The sequence below is a fragment of the Eleginops maclovinus genome, chromosome 20 (genome assembly GCF_036324505.1).
Source record: "Eleginops maclovinus isolate JMC-PN-2008 ecotype Puerto Natales chromosome 20, JC_Emac_rtc_rv5, whole genome shotgun sequence".
Lineage (NCBI taxonomy): Eukaryota > Metazoa > Chordata > Actinopteri > Perciformes > Eleginopidae > Eleginops > Eleginops maclovinus.
The window spans coordinates 30,907,216-30,929,715 of NC_086368.1; the positions used below are offsets into that span (position 1 = coordinate 30,907,216).

The following is a 22,500-nucleotide window of genomic DNA, read 5'->3' on the forward strand; positions in this document are numbered from 1 at the left end:
CTGTCCAGGAACAGACCCGTAACCCTGTAACTGTAACTGTTCAGAGTTTGTACCGGGGGAATGCTGGAGATTACACGTTCAAACATTTCCCCAAAATCTCTAATTCCCCACTTTAAAAATGATCAGTATTATTCATTCAGCAAGGAGTCCGAATAATGAGGACAATGGTGGGACATTTTAAAAGTTGCCATTTAGAAAAAAAAGCAGAAGTGAGGGCGACACGGAGAAGGGGGAGGATAAGGAGGGAGAAGAGCGACACTTTAAGTAAAATAAATTCAACTTTTTTCCTGAACGTTTCTCCATGTGTGGGATGGTGAGGATCACTGCAGCGTGTTCAGCAGCAGGAAGAAAGAAAAGCGTTAACTATTTAAATCTTTCGAATCCAAAGTTAACAACAGGACGTTTCAGCAGAAGCTCTGAGCGGCGCCAGGGTTCCTGTCCTCTCAGCTGCCGGGTGCTCATGCAGAACTCTACAGAGGGTTCTGCTTGGGCTGCTGGAACACACAGTTATTCACACTCTAAGACCTCAGGGTTTTAAATGTCAGAAAATACTCAAACCTCACACCTCGATACCTCTAAATCCAAAGCTGTCTTTAAGTAGTTGATGATAAAGACCTCACGTTGTACATCGTCAATGACCCTCACTTACTGTACCATACGGCCCCCTCACACACACTTACTGTATGTGTGTGAGGGCTGACGGTACTGATGAAAGCATTAGGGTTCTGCAATGGAGAACATGGAGACAGGCAGAACGACTCTTCTTTAACCTTTCTTCATTACCGCGGCCATTATGGACTCCACACATTATGGGATTGACCGGTGGGGGGGGGGGGGGGAGCATCAGCTGTGTGTTGATGGACGTCCTGAAGTCCTCACCGCTGAAAGCCTTTTGTATCTGCATGCTGAGTCATCGACGGAAATGCAGTTTATCAGCGGGGCGTACGAGCGCTTCCACAGCAGGGAGCCACTCGAAGCAACCTTGGTTGGGGTCTCCTTGATGGGAGATGTGGATAGTACCTGGAACTTTTTTAAGTACTTTCTCAGATTTTGGTTGACTTGGTCTCGTTGTGTAAGATGCTTTTATAACCTCAAACCTGTACGGCACCATCACGTTACACCAGTGAGGGATCAGAGAGAGAGAGGAGGTCACTAAATGAAAAAGAGCAGCATGTTCTTTGGGTGCGAAATGATCGCATTTCTTCCACAAAGTAAAACAGTACCTTCACTTCTTCTGCTGATTCCTCTGACATCAAGCTCTCTCTCACTACTTCTCTTGTTGTCCTTGACTGGATTGTGGTGGAAATACCTCAGAAAATCAAGTCAAGGGATTCAATACATTGTGTTGTATACGGTTAACATGGAGCTGTTGAAACACCTGCGTCCTGCAGACTGCCACCCAGTGTAAAAACAGCTCCATGTGGAAATACAGAGCCACACTTCTCCCTCTCCTGTGACCCTTGATTAAGCACTACACGACTAAAGGCAGGTTTCTATTACGGTAAAATGAATCTGATATTTCAATTTCCGATAAATGGCAATTAAAGCATCGTTACTAAGAGAAAATCTAACAACCCGTCCGCACTGAGGGGGTCCATCCTCAGGGGAGGACGGCTATAGATTTACACCAGTTCTAGCTCAATACAGTCAGCTCTTTAACTCCAGTACTAGAAAGTTAACAAAGTCAAATCTGATCTGAACACTTTTCAGCAAAGACTTCCTGAGAAGGCTGGAAGTGTTGGACCCAAAATAAGTGGTGCTATTTTAAGATGTTTGATTGGACCTTTCAGAATCTGAATCCCTTTATGAGTCCTGCAGCGGGGACATGTTGTGAGACAGCAGATAAAAGACGTGCAATAAAAAGTGTTAAATATAGAGCAAAAGCTCACATTAGTGATACAAATAGTACTCAGTAAAAAGGAGTAGCAGCACTTAAATAGCTACGTATGAAGCTTTGAGATACTTTAACGGTGGTTATGGTATGGCACAGTAGGATTGCGCCTGGATCTGAACACAGACTTTATTTATCGGCGGCTCTTAGGGACAGCATGATGGATGTTGGAGAGACCCTGCTCTGTTTCAGGTCAGAGGGCAATAGGTTTCCATGTGTTCCCTTTAAACCTGCTTAATGTGCACAAAAGATAAATGCTCCCGTGCAGCTGAAGCACTTTCTGCTCACACCCAAGCACTCCCTCTCATCCAGCCGTGCACAGATGCCTCTTCCTCTCTGTGTGTCCTGTTGTCTGCTCTGCTGCAGGTCACACTGATCCTAGAACCGACACAGAAGTGTTTCAGTGTTCTGCTTCCCTTCTTTCTCCATCCTGTATGTTGGATCCAAAGGAAACGCATCTCTCCTGTTGGTGGAGTTCTTCCTCCATCGTGGCACCACGTTGTATTTCTGTCCTCCCCTCCTTCCTGCTGCAGTGTAATGCGACTCCTCAGCTGCATTGATCCAGGTCCTCCTGCGTCTCCTCATTATTGACTTTATGTCCTCCGGCCGGGGGGGGTGGAGGAGAGTTTGTGAAGGGCCGTTCTGCCCCGTAGAGTGGTGTTGATAGTATACAGATTGATTACAGCGACCTTATTCTTCTCTCTGTGGTCTCCCTCTCCCTTTTTCAGAACATCTCTAAACCCCTTTTTTATTCAAATCAATCTAAAATGTTCACTGTCCCTGAAGATCTAAAAATCTGAGTTTCGGCCCGGCCGTGGCGCAACTGGCTGGGGCACCTGCACCGTATGCCGGCGACCCGGGTTCGATTCCCGAACCGTGGTCCTTTCCGGATCCCACCCCGACTCTCTCTCCCACTTTCCTGTCCCTCTCCACTGTCCTCTCCGATCAAAGGCAAAAAGCCCCCAAAAAATATTTAAAAATCAGACTTTTTTCCCACAAATCTGATTTCCAGATTGATTCTAAAAATCTGACTTTACTGACATTTTTAGCTAGTTCTCAAAATGTGGATTATTTCTGAATATCTCAGACTTTTCCTCAATCACAAAATGTGTACTTTCCCTAAAAAGCTCAGAAATCTGACATTTGGGGGGAAATTTGACATTTCAGATTTTTTTTTGCTAAATCTCAGAAATCTGTCTTTTTTCTGAGGATTAAAAAATGTTAATTTCTGCAGAAAAATCTCAAATTTACGACTTTTTCAGAAATATTAAAAAATCCCAACTTTTTCCAAACTTTTGAAAAATCCTGAATTTTCAAAAAATGTCTAATTTCTGATTTCATTCTGGATGTTCAGAATTCTGAAAATCTAAACTTTCTGACTTTTTCTCCAACAATTTTGGAAGTTCTGACGTTTTCTGAGATTTCCAGAAAGAAGTAGAAAAGGCGTTTCATGATGCAAAGAAATCTGCGTAGAGTAGAGACCTGATTAGAGGTCCAGCTCGTCTGAAGAGCCCCCTCTCTGTGTTCATGAACACAGCTCTTTAGAGTCTGAGTGTCTCTTCCATCACCGTTTCTCCTCCATGTTTTCCCGATTCGTCGACTGTGAATGATTTTAATGCGTTGAGACGAACTCTTGGAGAAAGCATGCTCTCAGAACTCCTGACTCAGAGGGACTGATGCTGATCCCACAGCTCAGTGATCAGTCATGGAAACCGTCGGTAGATGAAGCAGGCGACGTGTTTGAGTAACTTTTACCCTTCCTGCGCCGGGAACACAGCACCAGGCTGAAGCCGTTCATCACACGTCTCTGCGCGACATGACTCAGCCTCAGTGCACGGCCAGAATAACACACATTAGTTTCCCTGACACACAGAGAGACTGCAGGGACACACAGAATACCAAAGTGTGTGTTAACCCTTTAATGAAGCACATGTACACTGATTGGTGTGTGTGTGTGTGTGTGTGTGTGTGTGTGTGTGTGTGTGTGTGTGTGTGTGTGTGTGTGTGTGTGTGTGTGTGTGTGTGTGTGTGTGTGTGTGTGTTTGTGTTTGTGTTTGTGTTTGTGTGTGTGTGAGTGAGAGAGAGCGCTGATTAATTGAATGGCCTCCAGCTGTGTGGACTAATTTCATGACTTAATGCTGTGCACACACACACACACACACACACACACACACACACACACACACACACACACACACACACACACTCTCTCACGGCTCTGAGCTCTCCTGGGTGTTGAAGTGTTAGCATTAATAGAGCAGCAGGAGCTCCAGCAGACCAACAGGACCAGGGAAACACACAGCCCTTCTTGTTGTCGTCCCGTTGGCGTGTTTTAACACCGAACCCTCCGTCGCGTTCGAGTCACGCCTTCATCATAAATACTGAGGCCCTGTGATTGCCTCCACCTGAACATCAAACTGATGGCTCACATTAGATGCCTGCATGGCGTGCATCTAAATAACCTTCATTTGAATTAAATAAAACCCAGTGCCTCTCTTCCAGGCCTCCAGTCTGCAGTGGAAACCTGAATCAAAGCCTGCTCTCAGAGTAACGCCTGTAACTCAGAGCTGCTGTTCCTGTCCGTATATACAGTATTAGTGAGTGTTGGAGGTTTACATGCCCCCCCCCCCCCCCGGCACTGTGCAGAGAATCAATGGTGCTAATTATTGTCCATTAGCTGAGAGAAATCAGCAGCCTGCACAGATTAGATTGAGAGCGGGGCTAATTAGCTTAGCATGTGTGGCTCTGGGGAGGGTTGTTCCCCAGGAATTAGATGCGTCCCGCGGTTGTGAAGGAGAGTTATTAATCCAGTTTAAATCTGCACACACCAGCCTGTGTCTCTGCACCCTGCCGGCCAGTTCAACACACAGTGCCTCCGTAAAGACGTCTTTCTACCAGAGGAACGCTGCTCCAGAATCTCACATTTACTCTCCTCTCTGACAGCCAATCACAGGTGCTCCTCTCTGACAGCCAATCACAGGTGCTCCTCTCTGACAGCCAATCACAGGTGCTCCTCTCACTCAGTCTGCAGTTATGTAGGAATGTAGATTTTAAACCTGATACTCTGCTTTTATAACTGTGTGTGTGTGTGTGTGTGTGTGTGTGTGTGTGTGTGTGTGTGTGTCCTTTTGTCCTGCGTCTGTCACTCAATCCCTCTCCCACATTGACTTCCCATCATGCTCTCTGTCTCCGTGTGTTTAAATCGATGCTTGTCTACCCAGAATGCACTGCGGCTTGTCTCGGGGATCAGACGTCCTCTCCGACTGAAAAGTAAAAAATCAAAAGGATTATTCTGTGTTTTTATGGTTTAAAGAATATTGCGTCCTTATTTACAATGTGTTTATCGTCACGTGTCGTCGAAACAACGAAACACTTCAATTACATGTTCATATTTATTTGTGTAATTGTATTTTCTCTGAGTAAGTGAGGGTGTGAGTCCTCCACGTTCAACATGTAGGAGAACAAATATTAGATTAGGTTCAAGTACAGGTACAAGCCAATGAAATGCTGTCTCTGCATTTCACCCATCCTAGTGTTGTTGTTTAGGAGCAGTGGGCTGCCATATGTACGGTGCCCAGGGAGCAGTGTAGGGCAGGGTGCCTTGCTTTGGTCCAGCCTCTGTTTCTTCAATTTGATTTATTAACTTTTGTAGCATAACATATACAAAAGTTAATAAATCAAATTGAAGAAACAGCTGAAGTGATGGAACAGCAGAACATCAGAAGTCTTCACTAGGAGGGGAAGTTCCTCCGATGGAAACCGTCTGCGTCGTGTGTACTGAATCAGCTGCAGTGTTAGAGGCATCGTGCAGAGGGGGGGTCTCGGTCTGTAGGGACTTTGAACCGGAGAGGTGCCAGTTCGACCCACTGCTCTCAGTATGAGGATGGGTTAACGCAGAGGTCCTGAGGTCCTAACTTTATTCAAACCAACGTTCAGCTGTTGTTTGATAAAGAACGATCCGAGAGACAGGACGCTTTCGTTAGTCTTTATTATTGATATTTCCCTCCGTGCTGCTCCTGCGAAGTGAAGTCCTTCAAAAGGAATGATGTGTGATCGTTGTTCATGCAGCCGCTCACTCTTTGTCCCTGTTGTGAAATATTATGTCTCCAGAAACACACTTCCTTTATTATTCTGGAAAAACCTCCTCCAACAAACATGTGTTTACATTCCTCTCCACCAATCAGGACTCAACATCTGAACTGCTTGGACCTAATTAGCAAAGGTTAGCATGCTAGCAGATTTCACTTAAATGGTTAGCATCTCGTCAGAAAGTTGCATTGTGTGTGTGTGTGTGTGTGTGTGTGTGTGTGTGTGTGTGTGTGTGTGTGTGTGTGTGTGTGTGTGTGTGTGTGTGTGTGTGTGTGTGTGTGTGTGTGTGTGTGTGTGTGTGTGTGTGTGTGTGTGTGTGTGTGTGTGTGTGTGTCGGCGCTGAAGCTGATTTCCTGTCTTCTTGGTAGTCTTCTGTTACCGTGGAAACCACAGAGCAGCTGCAGCAAAGGGAGGGGGGGGTGAGTTCTGAGAAAAACAACATGATGGATGGGGGGGGCTCTCAGGGCTGAAGCTGGGAGTAAAGGTGTGAGGGATAGAACTGAAGGGGGGAGGGAGAGAGACAGAAGGAAGGTGGTGCTGTTATTATAAGAGGATAAGCAATTGGACACTAGACATAGAAAGGGGCGGGACATCTCTAAGCAGGTTGACCAATCACAACAGAGCCGGCCAGCTAACCAATCAGAGCAGACTGGGCTCTGGTTTCAAACAGAGGGTGAAAAGAGGAGCTGCTTTCTGAACATTAATATCATATGTCCACCATCCTGTCCTGAGCTGTGGTGTATTCTGGGTAATGTAGTTTTATTAGGGCAGCAGCGCTCTGATGGAGCCAGACTTCGAGCTAAACGCTATATAAGCCCCCCCCCCCCCCAATGAATGCAGCTCAGTGGGATTCATCTGTTCCCCGTGTGACTTGAATCTCATTGAGTTTAAACACACACAGGACTAAGTAAAGAGCTAATAATGAAACTCATGTTTGATTAATCCGCTCATTATTTCCTGCTTGTTTTTTATGAAATGTTTCTTCATATTTCTTATTTTGAGGACTTGTTTATTCCCCCATCAGACCGGAACAAACACCTTCAGGTTGTTTTTATTTAGTTGTTGTTTTGCTCATTTACTTAGATTTTTTGGGGTAATTAAAGGACCTTAAAATGCTGTTATACTGAATATATGAGCACTTTCTTTGCTTTAACTTCTACAGATCGATTCGAGGAAATTCCTTGAAATCTCCTCACCTTTATCTCTGCTTTAGACTCCATATGTCCTCTATAAATATTTTACATATTGACATCATACAGAGTCTTGGCTCTCCAGCAGTGTGTGTGCAGGTGGAGGATAACGGAGAGAGGAGGGTTTATTTACTCTGTGGCTCCATGAATAAATGATGCGGGAGGTTTTAGAGAATGAAGGCAGCTCTGCAGGAGCTCTTCAACATCTGCAGCAGCTCTTCAACATCTGCAGCAGCTCTTCAACATCTGCAGCAGCTCTTCAACATCTGCAGCAGCTCTTCAACATCTGCAGCATCTAGAGAACATTCAGCAGAGGAAACATGAGCAGCGTTTACTAAAAGCTGCAGAAACCAAACACAGCGGAGACCAGGGGACACTAAAGAGAGACGCACACAGCTGGAGACCAGGGGACACTAAAGAGAGACGCACACAGCTGGAGACCAGGGGACACTAAAGAGAGACGCACACAGCTGGAGACCAGGGGACACTAAAGAGAGACGCACAGCTGGAGACCAGGGGACACTAAAGAGAGACGCACACAGCTGGAGACCAGGGGACACTAAAGAGTGACACACACAGCTGGAGACCAGGGGACACTAAAGAGAGACGCACACAGCTGGAGACCAGGGGACACTAAAGAGAGACGCACACAGCTGGGACCGGAGCGCTGGGGGACTTTCAGGATCATAAAGCTGTCTCTGTCTCTGTTGTTGTTCTCCTGAAATGTTTTCTGGTCTTATTCTAACGATGTGATCACATGACTCCTTCTGACGTCACTGTGGATCCGCTGGAAGCTAGCTCGCTAACGTAGCTAACCTTCAGATATCCTCACCAACACTTCCAGTTCTGAGACAGAGTCACTCTGAGACAGAGACCGGCTTTATGATCCTGAACGTCACCCAGCGCTCCAAGAACTTGATGCACATGTCATGCCGATACTTCCCTCTGCTCTACATCCCATAAAGACCTGACTACCAGCTTCAGTGTCTGTTGAACTCCATGCTGTGCTAACTTTAGACCCATAGCCTCTCTTTACCCTCCATGTTTGTTCTTCCTGTCTCCTCTCCTATCCCGGGACTCTTGATTTAGGACGCGGCCAACAATAACTGTACCGCCGGTCAGCGTAAACACTGTCTCTCTGCACCATCTCCCTGTCCTCCTCTCAGTCCAAACCGGCCGGGACAGACGTGTGTTTCTCTGGTGTGCAGCAAACACAGTTCAGGAGTTCAGCTCTCAGGGACGATAATGAGTACTTCTCTCTCCCAGTGGACTCTGTCTCTTACTCAAATATGGAGACAGAGCGTGCTCAACATGGCGACCTCTTGTGACTCTGGGATGGCGTGCTGTCCCTTCAGTTTGCCATCATAACCAGTAACAAACACAGCTGTTACTAACATAATATTTACACAGCCATGATGCCAGCCCTTCAGAGCCTTTAGCTGCAAGGGGATCATTATAAAACACATCAGAGATATTATTCTGAAACGGACCAATCAGACGATGACTACTCTTACTGTCAGCTGCTTTAAGTACATTTAGAGGAGAGTACTTTCTACTTTCACTGGAGGAACATTTAGAATACTTTTACTGTGACAGAGTATTCCTACACTCTGCTACTTCTACTTTACTCAAGTACAAGACCTGAGTACTTCTACTTTACTCAAGTACAAGACCTGAGTACTTCTACTTTACTCAAGTACAAGACCTGAGTACTTCTACTTTACTCAAGTACAAGACCTGAGTACTTCTACTTTACTCAAGTACAAGACCTGAGTACTTCTACTTTACTCAAGTACAAGACCTGAGTACTTCTACTTTACTCAAGTACAAGATCTGAGTACTTCTACTTTACTCAAGTACAAGATCTGAGTACTTCTACTTTACTCAAGTACAAGATCTGAGTACTTCTACTTTACTCAAGTACAAGATCTGAGTACTTCTACTTTACTCAAGTACAAGATCTGAGTACTTCTACTTTACTCAAGTACAAGACCTGAGTACTTCTACTTTACTCAAGTACAAGATCTGAGTACTTCTACTTTACTCAAGTACAAGCACTGAGTACTTCTACTTTACTCAAGTACAAGACCTGAGTACTTCTACTTTACTCAAGTACAAGACCTGAGTACTTCTACTTTACTCAAGTACAAGACCTGAGTACTTCTACTTTACTCAAGTACAAGATCTGAGTACTTCTCCTTTACTCAAGTACAAGATCTGAGTACTTCTACTTTTACTCAAGTACAAGATCTGAGTACTTCTACTTTACTCAAGTACAAGATCTGAGTACTTCTCCTTTACTCAAGTACAAGATCTGAGTACTTCTACTTTTACTCAAGTACAAGATCTGAGTACTTCTCCTTTACTCAAGTACAAGACCTGAGTACTTCTACTTTACTCAAGTACAAGACCTGAGTACTTCTACTTTACTCAAGTACAAGATCTGAGTACTTCTCCTTTACTCAAGTACAAGACCTGAGTACTTCTACTTTACTCAAGTACAAGATCTGAGTACTTCTACTTTACTCAAGTACAAGATCTGAGTACTTCTACTTTACTCAAGTACAAGACCTGAGTACTTCTACTTTACTCAAGTACAAGACCTGAGTACTTCTACTTTACTCAAGTACAAGACCTGAGTACTTCTACTTTACTCAAGTACAAGATCTGAGTACTTCTCCTTTACTCAAGTACAAGACCTGAGTACTTCTACTTTACTCAAGTACAAGATCTGAGTACTTCTACTTTTACTCAAGTACAAGATCTGAGTACTTCTCCTTTACTCAAGTACAAGACCTGAGTACTTCTACTTTACTCAAGTACAAGATCTGAGTACTTCTCCTTTACTCAAGTACAAGATCTGAGTACTTCTACTTTTACTCAAGTACAAGATCTGAGTACTTCTCCTTTACTCAAGTACAAGACCTGAGTACTTCTACTTTACTCAAGTACAAGACCTGAGTACTTCTACTTTACTCAAGTACAAGACCTGAGTACTTCTCCTTTACTCAAGTACAAGATCTGAGTACTTCTCCTTTACTCAAGTACAAGACCTGAGTACTTCTACTTTACTCAAGTACAAGACCTGAGTACTTCTACTGTACTCAAGTACAAGACCTGAGTACTTCTACTTTACTCAAGTACAAGACCTGAGTACTTCTACTTTACTCAAGTACAAGACCTGAGTACTTCTACTTTACTCAAGTACAAGACCTGAGTACTTCTACTTTACTCAAGTACAAGACCTGAGTACTTCTCCTCAGATGTGGAGTAAAATCTCTTCCAGGCAAATATAACAAACGTCCTTTCAGTTTTAGAAAACCCTAAAACTGAAGACTGTTGAATTATGAAACATAAAGAAGTTATATTTAAAATGGAAAATCATTAAGTCTAGAAAAACTGTGTTTCTGTTTTATATTTCTAAATGTTATCTTTAATGTTTGTGTTATTACCTCTCATAATAATGTTGCAGATGTAAAGGAGGCCGAACAGTCCTTATCATATCTGTCTCACATTGTGAACAAACGTGTGATTAATGACAGGAAACGTGTTTCCATAAAGAGGCGCTCTGTGAAGAAGAGGAAGAGGAAGGTGAGCGAACAGGGAGGTGTTGATTTCAATCATTAAACACATTTATTTATAATCCGACACGCGGCTCAATAATATCCTGACTTCAGGGCCGTCCCATTTATAACAAAGAACCCCCTCTATTCAGGACGCACAAATATCCCTACTTTAAAGAGTCCTCTCTGCTGATGTTCAGGTGTATATCAGTATGTAGTGTCTCTACTTTAAAGAGTCCTCTCCTGCTGATGTTCAGGTGTATATCAGTATGTAGAGTCTCTACTTTAAAGAGTCCTCTCCTGCTGATGTTCAGGTGTATATCAGTATGTAGAGTCTCTACTTTAAAGAGTCCTCTCCTGCTGATGTTCAGGTGTATATCAGTATGTAGAGTCTCTACTTTAAAGAGTCCTCTCCTGCTGATGTTCAGGTGTATATCAGTATGTAGTGTCTCTACTTTAAAGAGTCCTCTCCTGCTGATGTTCAGGTGTATATCAGTATGTAGAGTCTCTACTTTAAAGAGTCCTCTCCTGCTGATGTTCAGGTGTATATCAGTATGTAGAGTCTCTACTTTAAAGAGTCCTCTCTGCTGATGTTCAGGTGTATATCAGTATGTAGTGTCTCTACTTTAAAGAGTCCTCTCCTGCTGATGTTCAGGTGTATATCAGTATGTAGTGTCTCTACTTTAAAGAGTCCTCTCCTGCTGATGTTCAGGTGTATATCAGTCTGTAGTGTCTCTACTTTAAAGAGTCCTCTCCTGCTGATGATCAGGTGTATATCAGTATGTAGTGTCTCTACTTTAAAGAGTCCTCTCCTGCTGATGTTCAGGTGTATATCAGTATGTAGAGTCTCTACTTTAAAGAGTCCTCTCCTGCTGATGTTCAGGTGTATATCAGTCTGTAGTGTCTCTACTTTAAAGAGTCCTCTCCTGCTGATGATCAGGTGTATATCAGTATGTAGTGTCTCTACTTTAAAGAGTCCTCTCCTGCTGATGTTCAGGTGTATATCAGTATGTAGTGTCTCTACTTTAAAGAGTCCTCTCCTGCTGATGTTCAGGTGTATATCAGTATGTAGAGTCTCTACTTTAAAGAGTCCTCTCCTGCTGAGGTTCAGGTGTATATCAGTATGTAGAGTCTCTACTTTAAAGAGTCCTCTCCTGCTGATGTTCAGGTGTATATCAGTATGTAGTGTCTCTACTTTAAAGAGTCCTCTCCTGCTGATGTTCAGGTGTATATCAGTATGTAGAGTCTCTACTTTAAAGAGTCCTCTCCTGCTGATGTTCAGGTGTATATCAGTATGTAGTGTCTCTACTTTAAAGAGTCCTCTCCTGCTGATGTTCAGGTGTATATCAGTATGTAGTGTCTCTACTTTAAAGAGTCCTCTCCTGCTGATGTTCAGGTGTATATCAGTATGTAGAGTCTCTACTTTAAAGAGTCCTCTCCTGCTGATGTTCAGGTGTATATCAGTATGTAGTGCCTCTACTTTAAAGAGTCCTCTCCTGCTGATGTTCAGGTGTGTATCAGTATGTAGTGTCTCTACTTTAAAGAGTCCTCTCCTGCTGATGTTCAGGTGTATATCAGTATGTAGTGTCTCTACTTTAAAGAGTCCTCTCCTGCTGATGTTCAGGTGTATATCAGTATGTAGAGTCTCTACTTTAAAGAGTCCTCTCCTGCTGATGTTCAGGTGTATATCAGTATGTAGAGTCTCTACTTTAAAGAGTCCTCTCCTGCTGGTGTTCAGGTTTGTATCAGTGGTATCATATCATTGGTTAGCTGGCCGACTCTGTTGTGATTGGTCAACTCCTTAGATATGTCCCGCCCCTTAGCCTATCACGTATAATGTGGTGGAGCGCTGGCCAACAGGAGCGCGAGTGTTCTATAGTGATGTCACTGTGTCTTGGAAGTTGTTTTTCCCTCCATAAATACCACAAACCTTTAAAGAGATACACTAATGAATATCTGGTCGTTATCTTCAGTTGGTTGGAATGTTAAAGTTCATGGAATCAGAAAATCTTTTGAGGATAGTTTGTTGTGCTTCTTTGATTCATATTTTTAAAAATCCTGAGAATTTCATATTTTTCTGCAGCATGTGTTGAGATAATTCAGTAAAGTGGGAGGAGTGAGATTAACACAGTGTAGGACACACACACACACACACACACACACACACACACACACACACAGTAACAATAAGGAGGCAGCAGTCAGGATACAGAGGTTTTATTAACAGCAGGTAAAGACAGTGAGGGGGTGTGGGGGGGGGGGGGGGTGCAGTGATTACATTGAAGACATTAAAACTACAAACATGGCCGCCCTGATTGTCCATTAGTCCTGCTGCATTTTCACAACGCAGGAAAATAAAACCTGTAAAAAGTCTCCAAACGATGGCTGTTCTCCTGCAGCGTTAATGATCTTCATTCATTTCCCTTTGTTTCCCGACAGTGATCATGATGGGGGGGGGGGGGTTAAACAGTTTACTACTTCTTAAAAGCTCTTCTTCTACTGTGAACACATGGGGACAGAGCTACACTGCGCATGTTGCTTTGGCTCGGACTGGAAAACATAAATGCTAAAAAGCTCTAGAAAAAGCTGTTTCTCTCGGTCTCTGTGGAAGGCATCTGCAGCAAATGTCTGTTAAAGGTACAAGCCGTGCTTTAAAGGGACCGTCCATGCTCTACTCTGTCACTCGGGCTGAGGCAGTGTTCGCAGATCCTCCCGAGGTCGGCTGCTTTCTGGTTTTTGGTCTGCTGTTGTTTGTGCGAGCCCGTCACAGTGCACTGGGTCATGGTGAGGCTTAAGAGGGCAAACAACAGTGTGTGTGAGTGTGTGATCAGTGGTTTGCTCCGGTCTGGTGCAGGGGGGAGAGGTGAGGAGGAGGCGGGAGATAGTGAGGTGTGGCGGTGCTTTTCATTACGCTAATGCTAATGCTAATGCTTAAGCTAATGGTGGAGGATCTTCCTGTAAACACCCGAGCTCCGAATGAAGCCCTCTATAAAAACGCAATCAAATACTTGAGGAACTTTTAGTTCGACGCATCTGAATCAAGCTCCCGTGAGCTGGTGGTTGTAAAATGATTACGTATAAAGTTTCTAAACAAGCTTCAGACTTCAGATCTACAGTGAGGTGTTAGCATGGAGTCAGAAAGAGCCCGTTAATATATCCCGAGGTGGGAAACACGCCGGGTGAATATCACGGTGGATACTTTACAATAACAAAGTCAAAGGTCCTCCGCATGCTTTGGACCCGCTCAGTCAGGTTGTCTGTCAGCATTTGGTTCAAGTTAAACCAGAATAAGATTCCAGACCTTGCCCCCCGAAGAAATAACCTTGAACAACAAAGACTTTGGAAGGTTTCTGCGTGTCTTCTTTCACCACTTTACAGATTTAAACTATAATAGCTTTCCTGTTAGCACTGGGTTGAAATTCGCAATTTGATCCCGTTACGTAGGGTGACCAAACGTCCTCTTTTGCCCGGACATGTCCTCTTTTTAGGTCCTGTCCGGGGGGGTTTATAAATTCATGAAAACGCCCGGTTTTCACTGTTGGGACCATTAAGTGTGTACTTAAATTGACTGGCGCTTCCCCCCACCCCCCAACAATCGCCACCTCAAATCTGGTCACCCTACCTTACCGTTATACTGAGCGTTTAAGTTTGGACACGAATGTAAATCGCAAATAAGCGTCTCTGTTCGACGATTCTGGGCTGTGAAATGTTAGTAAAACATGAACTGTTTTATTTCTAGATACAAAGCTAAGCTCTGCCGGACGGTTAGCACCGCATGTCCTTGTTAGCATAATGAATAGCACCCTGTTCGTTAGCATGCTAAGGCAGCACGACGGGAGTGTCGGGGACCATGGATACGACGGAGTCCGCCTCCCTCGGCTGGTTCTTTGTTTGCTGCTCAGCCCCCAGCAGTAACCCCGGACCCAGATGCCCCCCCGGTGCTGCCCTGAGTCTGCCGTTCTGCTGCTCTCTGATTGGCTCCAGAAACACCACATGCTTGTTGGTACTGACCTTGCGTCCGGGGCCCTCGGTGGTGGCCGGCGGGGTGGGGGTGAGGATAGAGGATTGCGCGCTGCCCGCCCTGGCCTCGTTGCCCTGGCTAGGGGTGGCAGTGGCCGGGGTCGGGGGGCCCCTGAGGCAGTGGGGGCACCGGCAGGGTGTCAGGTACAGATACATGAGCACCAGCACCAGGCTCACCACGCAGCCCAGCAGGGTGGTGAAGCCAGTGTTGAAGGGCTCTGGGAGCTCGTCGTGCAGCGGCAGCACCGTCACGTTCACCTCCTGGCTCTCGTTGCGCCGCTGCTCCAATTCCAGAGACAAACACAAGTAGATCCCAGAGTCGTTGGATCGGGCCTCCGAGATCTCCAGGCTGCCGTTGGGGAACATCCTCAAGGACCCGTTGTTCCCAGGCGGCGTCACGTACTCCTGCCTCGGAGACAACCAGTGGAAGGTGAGGTTGCGGCCGGTGAGCGAGGTGACACAGTGCAGCAGCAGCCTCTCCCCCACCCTCACGGAGACGTTGCCCTTCTGCTGCCTCAGCGCCATGTCGCACTCGCCAAAGTAGCGGTCGTGTTGGAAGAAGCGGGCGTGGGCTTTCGGGATCACGAACAGCAGGCAGCTGTGGTTCTGCTTGAAGTCCGTCACAGAGGGGAAGCCCATCTGATCCCAGAGCCGGAACAGCCGTAACATGGAGCACTCGCACATCAGGGAGTTATTGTGCAGGTAGAGGCCCCTCTGCAGCGGCTCCGGCAGGTCAGAGACTTCCTGCAGGGGGAGTCTGTTCAGCCGGTTGGAGGAGAGGTCGAGCGTGGTGAGGTTAGGCTGGCTGTGCAGGGAGAAGAAGGGGAAGTTGGTGAGTCGGTTGTGGCTGAGGTAGACCTTCCTCAGGCCCCCGAGTCCCGCCAGCGCTCGGTTCTCCACCTGGACGATGCGGTTGTCGAACAGCAGCAGCTCCTCCAGCGCCGGCACGTCCAGGAAGTAGTGCAGCTCCAACGTACGCAGCTGATTGGACGACAGGTCCAGGTGTCGCAGCAGAGAGGTGTTTCTGAACGCCCCCGGCTGGACGGTGCTCAGCTGGTTGTGAGATAACCGTAGCGTCTCCAGCCGGTAGAGTCCTTCGAAGCCCCCGCCGTCCAGCTGCTGGAGCCAGTTATGGCTGAGGTCCAGGGTGACGGTGGAGACCGGCATCTCGGCGGGGAGGCGGATCAGACCGGCGTCGGTGCAGCTCAGAATGTCTGAGGCACAGAGGCACGCCGGTGGGGAGTCCTGAGGGAGGCAGGGGGAGGCCTGCATGGGGCGGGGGAGACTGACTAACAGCAGGACCACGGAGCACCATGATGCCTCCACGCCCTGCATGATGCCAGCGATTAGTCTGACCCGGGTTATAGCTGTCACACGTTAGCCTGCTTCACATTCTCTTTTCTATTCTCTTCTTTAATATTTCATGCCTCTTAATGAATATTATGCTACCTTTGGCTCTGTTGCAGGCAGAAAGGTTTTCTGATTCTTGGATTCATCCACCCTGACGTCCATCAAACTAAACTCTAAGCCGTTAAATGGAATAGTCTCCTGCTAGTCAGTGAGTCGTAGTTTCCAGCCTCTCGGTTTCAGGTCGGAGTAAATCCCCTCTGGGTTTAGACCAACATCCTGACAAGAATCCATTAGTCAGTAAACAGCAGAAGAGTCGGGATGGAAGTGGTTTGCAGTCGCAGCTCTGGACTTCCTGTTTTTCCCGAGTCTTCACACGCCTCGCTGTAGACGTTTGAACTCCTGTCAGACGGAGAGCTGCAGTCAGGCTTCAGGGCAACAACACGCTCGCTTGTTTGGTGGGTTAATGTTGAATGAGGCGATCGCACATGCATCCATCTGGAGGGTAAACACAGGGAGCGTCGCGGGGGGGGGGCTGGGGAAACAAACCCAGCCCAGCAGGTGTTGTAGAGGATACACCGAGCGTACGGCAGGCAGAGAGTGGATTCACACCGAGAGATATTCCTCCGTCGTGGGCTTTATCCCAAACACCGCGCGGAGACTTCCTCTCACCTCCTGCAGATCCATTTATCCCATCACTGCCACACACACACACACACACACACACACACACACACACACTCCTGATTACTTTATCAGCGGGTCGAACGCCTTTTCATTTCACGCCTCACTCCCTCTCCAGAGATGTTCAAAGGCTCGGTTTGATCCAGCGTAATGTCCCTTCCTGTCCCTCTGTCCTCATGCCGCTAACGCAGCATCGTGCTCCTGCAGGAGAGATCTCTCAGAGGGAAGTTGTGATCTGCCTCCGTCCTCCTCTCGCCCCTGTAGTAGTGAGCTGTGGGCCCCCCTCCCTCTCTCTCTCTCTCCCCCCGCCCCTCAGACCCTCCTCTTTCACTCGCTTTCCTTCTATTTCTGTTGCAGCCTGTCACACTCACTCTGTTGTTTTCTCCCTCATTACAGAGTGTGGGGTGGGGGGGGAGGGAGAATCTCCTCAGCAAACATCCTGAGGGTGTGTGTTCAGATAACTTGGTGTGTGTGTCCAGATCAGTGTGTGTGAAGCAGTCGTCTGGAGATCAAAAGGTTGCTGGTGTGATTCTCTCGGCTGTCGGCTCGGGTTGGAAATCTCTTTGAGTTTTCTGGAGACTAAAGGAGGACGAATGAATGCATCCGGTTCTAGTCCGAGTAATTCCACCCCGGTGTTCTGTTCTTCACAGACGGTCGGGGCGTCATCTTAAAGATATCGTAATGATAATAATAAAGGTTTATTTATATCGCACTTTTCCTCAACAGGAAGGTAAAGGTATGATAATAAAGATGAAATCAAAGAAATAGTGATCCCTCTACAATAACCTACAACAAGGTTTATGTCATCGAAATATATCAAATAATAATAAGTAGAATGAAGGTTTGAAAAATAAAGACCAACTTAAAGGAAATGCAGCTAATACATCTGTTCAATAGTAATGAGTACAACTATTAACCATGTAAACAAAGTAAACCGCATTAAAGGGGGAGTTGGGAATAAAAAGCTCATCCAAAAGATGAAGATGAATACGTAGCTGTCGGGTTATAATAGTAATACATTTTATTCAGGAGGTCTTCAGGTAGCAGGACCTCCTGAAGACCTGCGAGACGTTCGGAGCGGAGATGAAGTCTGGCTGATTGGAGGACGGGTCAATAAAGACCAGAGACTCTGTTCACTCTGGGAGGTGTGAGATGCATTCATGGGCGGTCAGAATAATTGGAAAATGGATTTCCGGACTAAACGTCTGAACAGAAACTCAGAGTAAATATTGGGTCCGGGGGGCACATGCAGAATCTCCCCTGCAACACCACATGTTCACTGGGTTAGTGTTGATGTGTTTGTCTGAAGGTTCTGTTTACCTCCTCGGGTTGTTTATGTGTACATGATGTGGACTCGAAGTCAGAAACGCCGACAGGACCGAGGCTTTTGTTTTTAGACGCACCACGACCCCTTCCTCCTGAGGGGGTTCTCAGCCCCGTCTGTTTGTGGACTTGCTAAACAGATCACCCGTTAACACGAGGAAGAACACGAGGGGGGGGGCTGCATTATGTTCCTCTTCTGTGCACACTGGGCTGCATGGGAGTGGTTATAGCTCTAAGCGCTCCCAGTGTTTGGAAGTGTGTCCTTGGGCAAGAGACTAAATCCTGAGGTGCTCCCGATGGCCAACGGTGTGTGAGTGTGTGTGTGTGTGAGTGGTGCTGCTCTGCATGAACGAGGTGTGAATGACTCGTAGTATGTGAAGCTCTGAGGGGTCAGAGAGACCTGATATATAGAGAGGGAGCAGCCTGGGCTGAGGACTCATGCGTTGGCCTGTTTCATCTGATCTGAATTAACTGGATAATTGAGTTCCTGACGTGGACCCGACAGCTGTCTGGAAGCCGTACGATGCTGGTTCGATCCCCATACTTCCTTGAACTTGTCTTAGTGTCTGGAAACCAACTTCAGAAAACCGACGAGATCATGTTTCTGTGTTTTTGGGGAAACACTTTGAACATTTAAGAGGGTACGACTTAATGTGTTCCTTTGATTGACGGGGGTCATTATACTAGTAATAATGGGGTTAGTGGGTCCTGTCCATCACCCAGACCCCCTCCTGTCTGACTCATTCTCCTCGGCTCTTTGGCCTTGTGTCGGATCATAATTAAAGACGGGAAACACAATCGTTGATATTTTCCATCCCGGCGCTCGCTCCCTCTTTACAAAGACTGAGTAAAGGGGGAGGCAGGGGGGAGGAGGCTCTCTGTGTGAAGTGTCATGGCGGCTGTAATGAAAAGGTCAGAGCAGATTTCGGAGGGAAAGGTCTCGGTGTTTCTCCGGTGACGTTCAGGCTCTGAAGCTCCTCACATTAACGAGCGGTCTGTTGTCTCTGCTGTAACGTGATTGGTGTTAACTTTCCAGCAGGATGAAAAAGCTGGTACTACAAACGTTTCCGTCCAAACATCAAATCCATTCGAATGTTTTTCTTCTTCCAATAAAACTCTTAACCTAATTATTATTTATATTTATTATCAAATTAAAAAAATAAAACCAGAAGCTAAAACATTTCCTGATAAAAATAACTATTTTTCTAAACCCAACTTTTATCTTAGAAGTCAGTTTTCTTGAAATGTTAAAAATGTTTTGCCTTTACATTTTAAACTCCATTCAAGATAACATTAAACAAATCCATCAATCACATCCAGGCTTTAGTCTGCACCGGTATCAGGGTCTCTGCTCCCCTCACTGGGGGCGTCCCCCTCAAACCAAAATGCAGATTTTCCCCTGAAATGTTAAAGTGCTGCCAGGAAACAATCTGTCTGTGGGTCAGAAAGGGTTTACTGAGTCCAGAGATATGGAGATGGGTCAGATGTCTGGTCAGACGCAGAGACAGCTTACAGAGAATAAAGAGGGGATGGATGTCCGGGGGGTCTGCGGGGGACGAGTGGCAGGCAGCAGGCTGACACTGAGACTGAGATTTCTGATCCTTTCTTTACTCTCCTTTCTTCTGGAGAGGAAGTAAAGGAACCGGAGCTCTGGATCTATTCGTTGTTGGAGGTGCGATATATGAGTCAGCAGCTTTAAGACCTGAAGACACGATTACTTTAATGCAGGACCTTCACCTGAAAGTGGGCGGGGCCTAACTTAGTCCAGAACTGACGTTAGCGTTATCTACACTAACCCCTGGCATTGTTGAGGAACCTGTGAAGTGTTCCCTTCATTGCTCACTACACCGTAGTCGTGAAACACTAATACCCTGCTGCTTGTGTGGCTGAGCTTGGATAGTTCACTCAGTTCTTCTTCTGGTGTTTTTCTTACCTCACATCTTAATAACGTGTCTCCTTCTCCTCCCCCAGGATCTCCCGGGCCTCCTCAGTGTTGCTGTCTGACCCGTGTTTCCAGCTGCACTCCATCCAGCACCTGTTGGGGGAGGCAGCCGACTCTTCCTCCTCCTCCTCCTCCTCCTCGTCCACCCTCCCCTCCTCCTCCTCCCGACCTGTGATTGCCTCTCTGGGCTCGACTGTGACTCCTGCGATCCCGTCAGCTGCTGCGAACACCAACTCTACAGAACGCAAACACTTCTCCCTGCACGCATGTGAGTCACCGTTAACGAGTTTACAGGTGTGTTTACAGGAGAGTCACCTGACACACTAACCAGTTTACAGGAGAGTCACCTGACACACTAACGAGTTTACAGGAGAGTCACCTGACACACTAACCAGTTTACAGGTGTGTTTACAGGAGAGTCACCTGACACACTAACCGGTTTACAGGAGAGTCACCTGACACACTAACGAGTTTACAGGAGAGTCACCTGACACACTAACCAGTTTACAGGAGAGTCACCTGACACACTAACCAGTTTACAGGAGAGTCACCTGACACACTAACCAGTTTACAGGAGAGTCACCTGACACACTAACCAGTTTACAGGAGAGTCACCTGACACACTAACCAGTTTACAGGAGAGTCACCTGACACACTAACCAGTTTACAGGAGAGTCACCTGACACACTAACCAGTTTACAGGTGTGTTTACAGGAGAGTCACCTGACACACTAACTAGTTTACAGGTGTGTTTACAGGAGAGTCACCTGACACACTAACCAGTTTACAGGTGTGTTTACAGGAGAGTCACCTGACACACTAACCAGTTTACAGGCGTGTTTACAGGAGAGTCACCTGACACACTAACCAGTTTACAGGCGTGTTTACAGGAGAGTCACCTGACACACTAACCAGTTTACAGGTGTGTTTACAGGAGAGTCACCTGACACACTAATCAGTTTACAGGAGAGTCACCTGACACACTAACCAGTTTACAGGAGAGTCACCTGACACACTAACCAGTTTACAGGAGAGTCACCTGACACACTAACCAGTTTACAGGTGTGTTTACAGGAGAGTCACCTGACACACTAACTAGTTTACAGGTGTGTTTACAGGAGAGTCACCTGACACACTAACCAGTTTACAGGTGTGTTTACAGGAGAGTCACCTGACACACTAACCAGTTTACAGGCGTGTTTACAGGAGAGTCACCTGACACACTAACCAGTTTACAGGCGTGTTTACAGGAGAGTCACCTGACACACTAACCAGTTTACAGGTGTGTTTACAGGAGAGTCACCTGACACACTAACCAGTTTACAGGTGTGTTTACAGGAGAGTCACCTGACACACTAATCAGTTTACAGGAGAGTCACCTGACACACTAACCAGTTTACAGGAGAGTCACCTGACACACTAACCAGTTTACAGGTGTGTTTACAGGAGAGTCACCTGACACACTAACCAGTTTACAGGAGAGTCACCTGACACACTAACCAGTTTACAGGAGAGTCACCTGACACACTAACCAGTTTACAGGCGTGTTTACAGGAGAGTCACCTGACACACTAACCAGTTTACAGGTGTGTTTACAGGAGAGTCACCTGACACACTAACCAGTTTACAGGTGTGTTTACAGGAGAGTCACCTGACCAGTTTTTTATTGGCACTCTGGAAATCTGCAGAGATCCACTTGATAACTTTCTAATCCTTTGAACCCAGCGACAGTCGGTGCGCGGGGGAGGCTGAAGGAGTTTATGATTTATATCCTAAACTCCTTCAGCCTCCTCTCCTCCATTAAAGGTGACCCCTGGTCAGCGCCTCTTCTTCTGTGGTTTCTGAGAGGATTTATCGACACGTTTCTCCATAAAACAGGAAAGATAAGAGATTTATTGATGAATGGTGGAGGCATTCACAGGACTGTCTGTAACCGGAAGACCTGCAGAGTGTCTTCATAGAGACCATGTCCTCCTTATGTAGCCCCGCCCCTTTCCCACTTCCTGTTACAACCCTGGTGTCTCAGTCCTTCCTGTTATAACCCTGGTGTCTCAGTCCTTCCTGTTCGCTCTGACTTTATGAACTGAGTTTATCAGAGGTGATCCTCAGCTGCTCTGAGGGGATGGATTCACAGCATCCTCTGGGAGAGACTGCAGGAGGACGTGAGACAGTAAATCTGATCTGAGGACGTGTTTAATAACACTGTAGAGTCTGGAGGTGCAGATGCTCTGATGAGGAGCTACGAGAAGAACCAGAACATCTGAGCCGGACTGCAGGTTGAAGCTCATGGGGACACTTTAGGATAACTCTCTCTGACAGGACGAGACGAAGGTCGATTTTTGAGAATTTTGGGAAAAAAACATTTGAGTTTTTTATTTTAAAAGTAAAAATGTTGTGAATAATATTGATTTGTTCCAGAGTTTCTGGAGAGTAAAAAACATTTAGAGATTT

At 46.2% G+C, this 22,500-nt stretch overlaps 3 protein-coding genes across 3 annotated transcripts in view; 1 reads left to right on the top strand and 2 right to left on the bottom strand.

Moving 5' to 3' along the window:
• Positions 1–22,500, bottom strand: part of LOC134882942 (52 kDa repressor of the inhibitor of the protein kinase-like) — a 439,430-nt gene that overhangs the window by 45,987 nt on the left and 370,943 nt on the right. The window lies entirely within an intron of this gene.
• LOC134882930 (E3 ubiquitin-protein ligase RNF123) overlaps positions 1–22,500 on the top strand; it is a 72,892-nt gene that overhangs the window by 28,798 nt on the left and 21,594 nt on the right. Inside the window, 1 exon segment of the mRNA XM_063910961.1 lies at positions 20,079–20,317. Within this exon segment, the coding sequence (XP_063767031.1) occupies positions 20,079–20,317 (239 nt within the window).
• Positions 13,042–16,990, bottom strand: amigo3 (adhesion molecule with Ig-like domain 3). The gene has a single exon (XM_063911548.1). The coding sequence runs from the start codon at positions 16,086–16,088 to the stop codon at positions 14,553–14,555; it is 1,536 nt and encodes a 511-aa protein (XP_063767618.1). The 5' UTR covers positions 16,089–16,990; the 3' UTR covers positions 13,042–14,552.

What these genes read in the sequence shown, in the direction of transcription:
- amigo3 (XM_063911548.1), bottom strand. Translation starts at nt 16,088, where the DNA reads ATGCAGGGCGTGGAGGCATCATGGTGCTCCGTGGTCCTGCTGTTAGTC.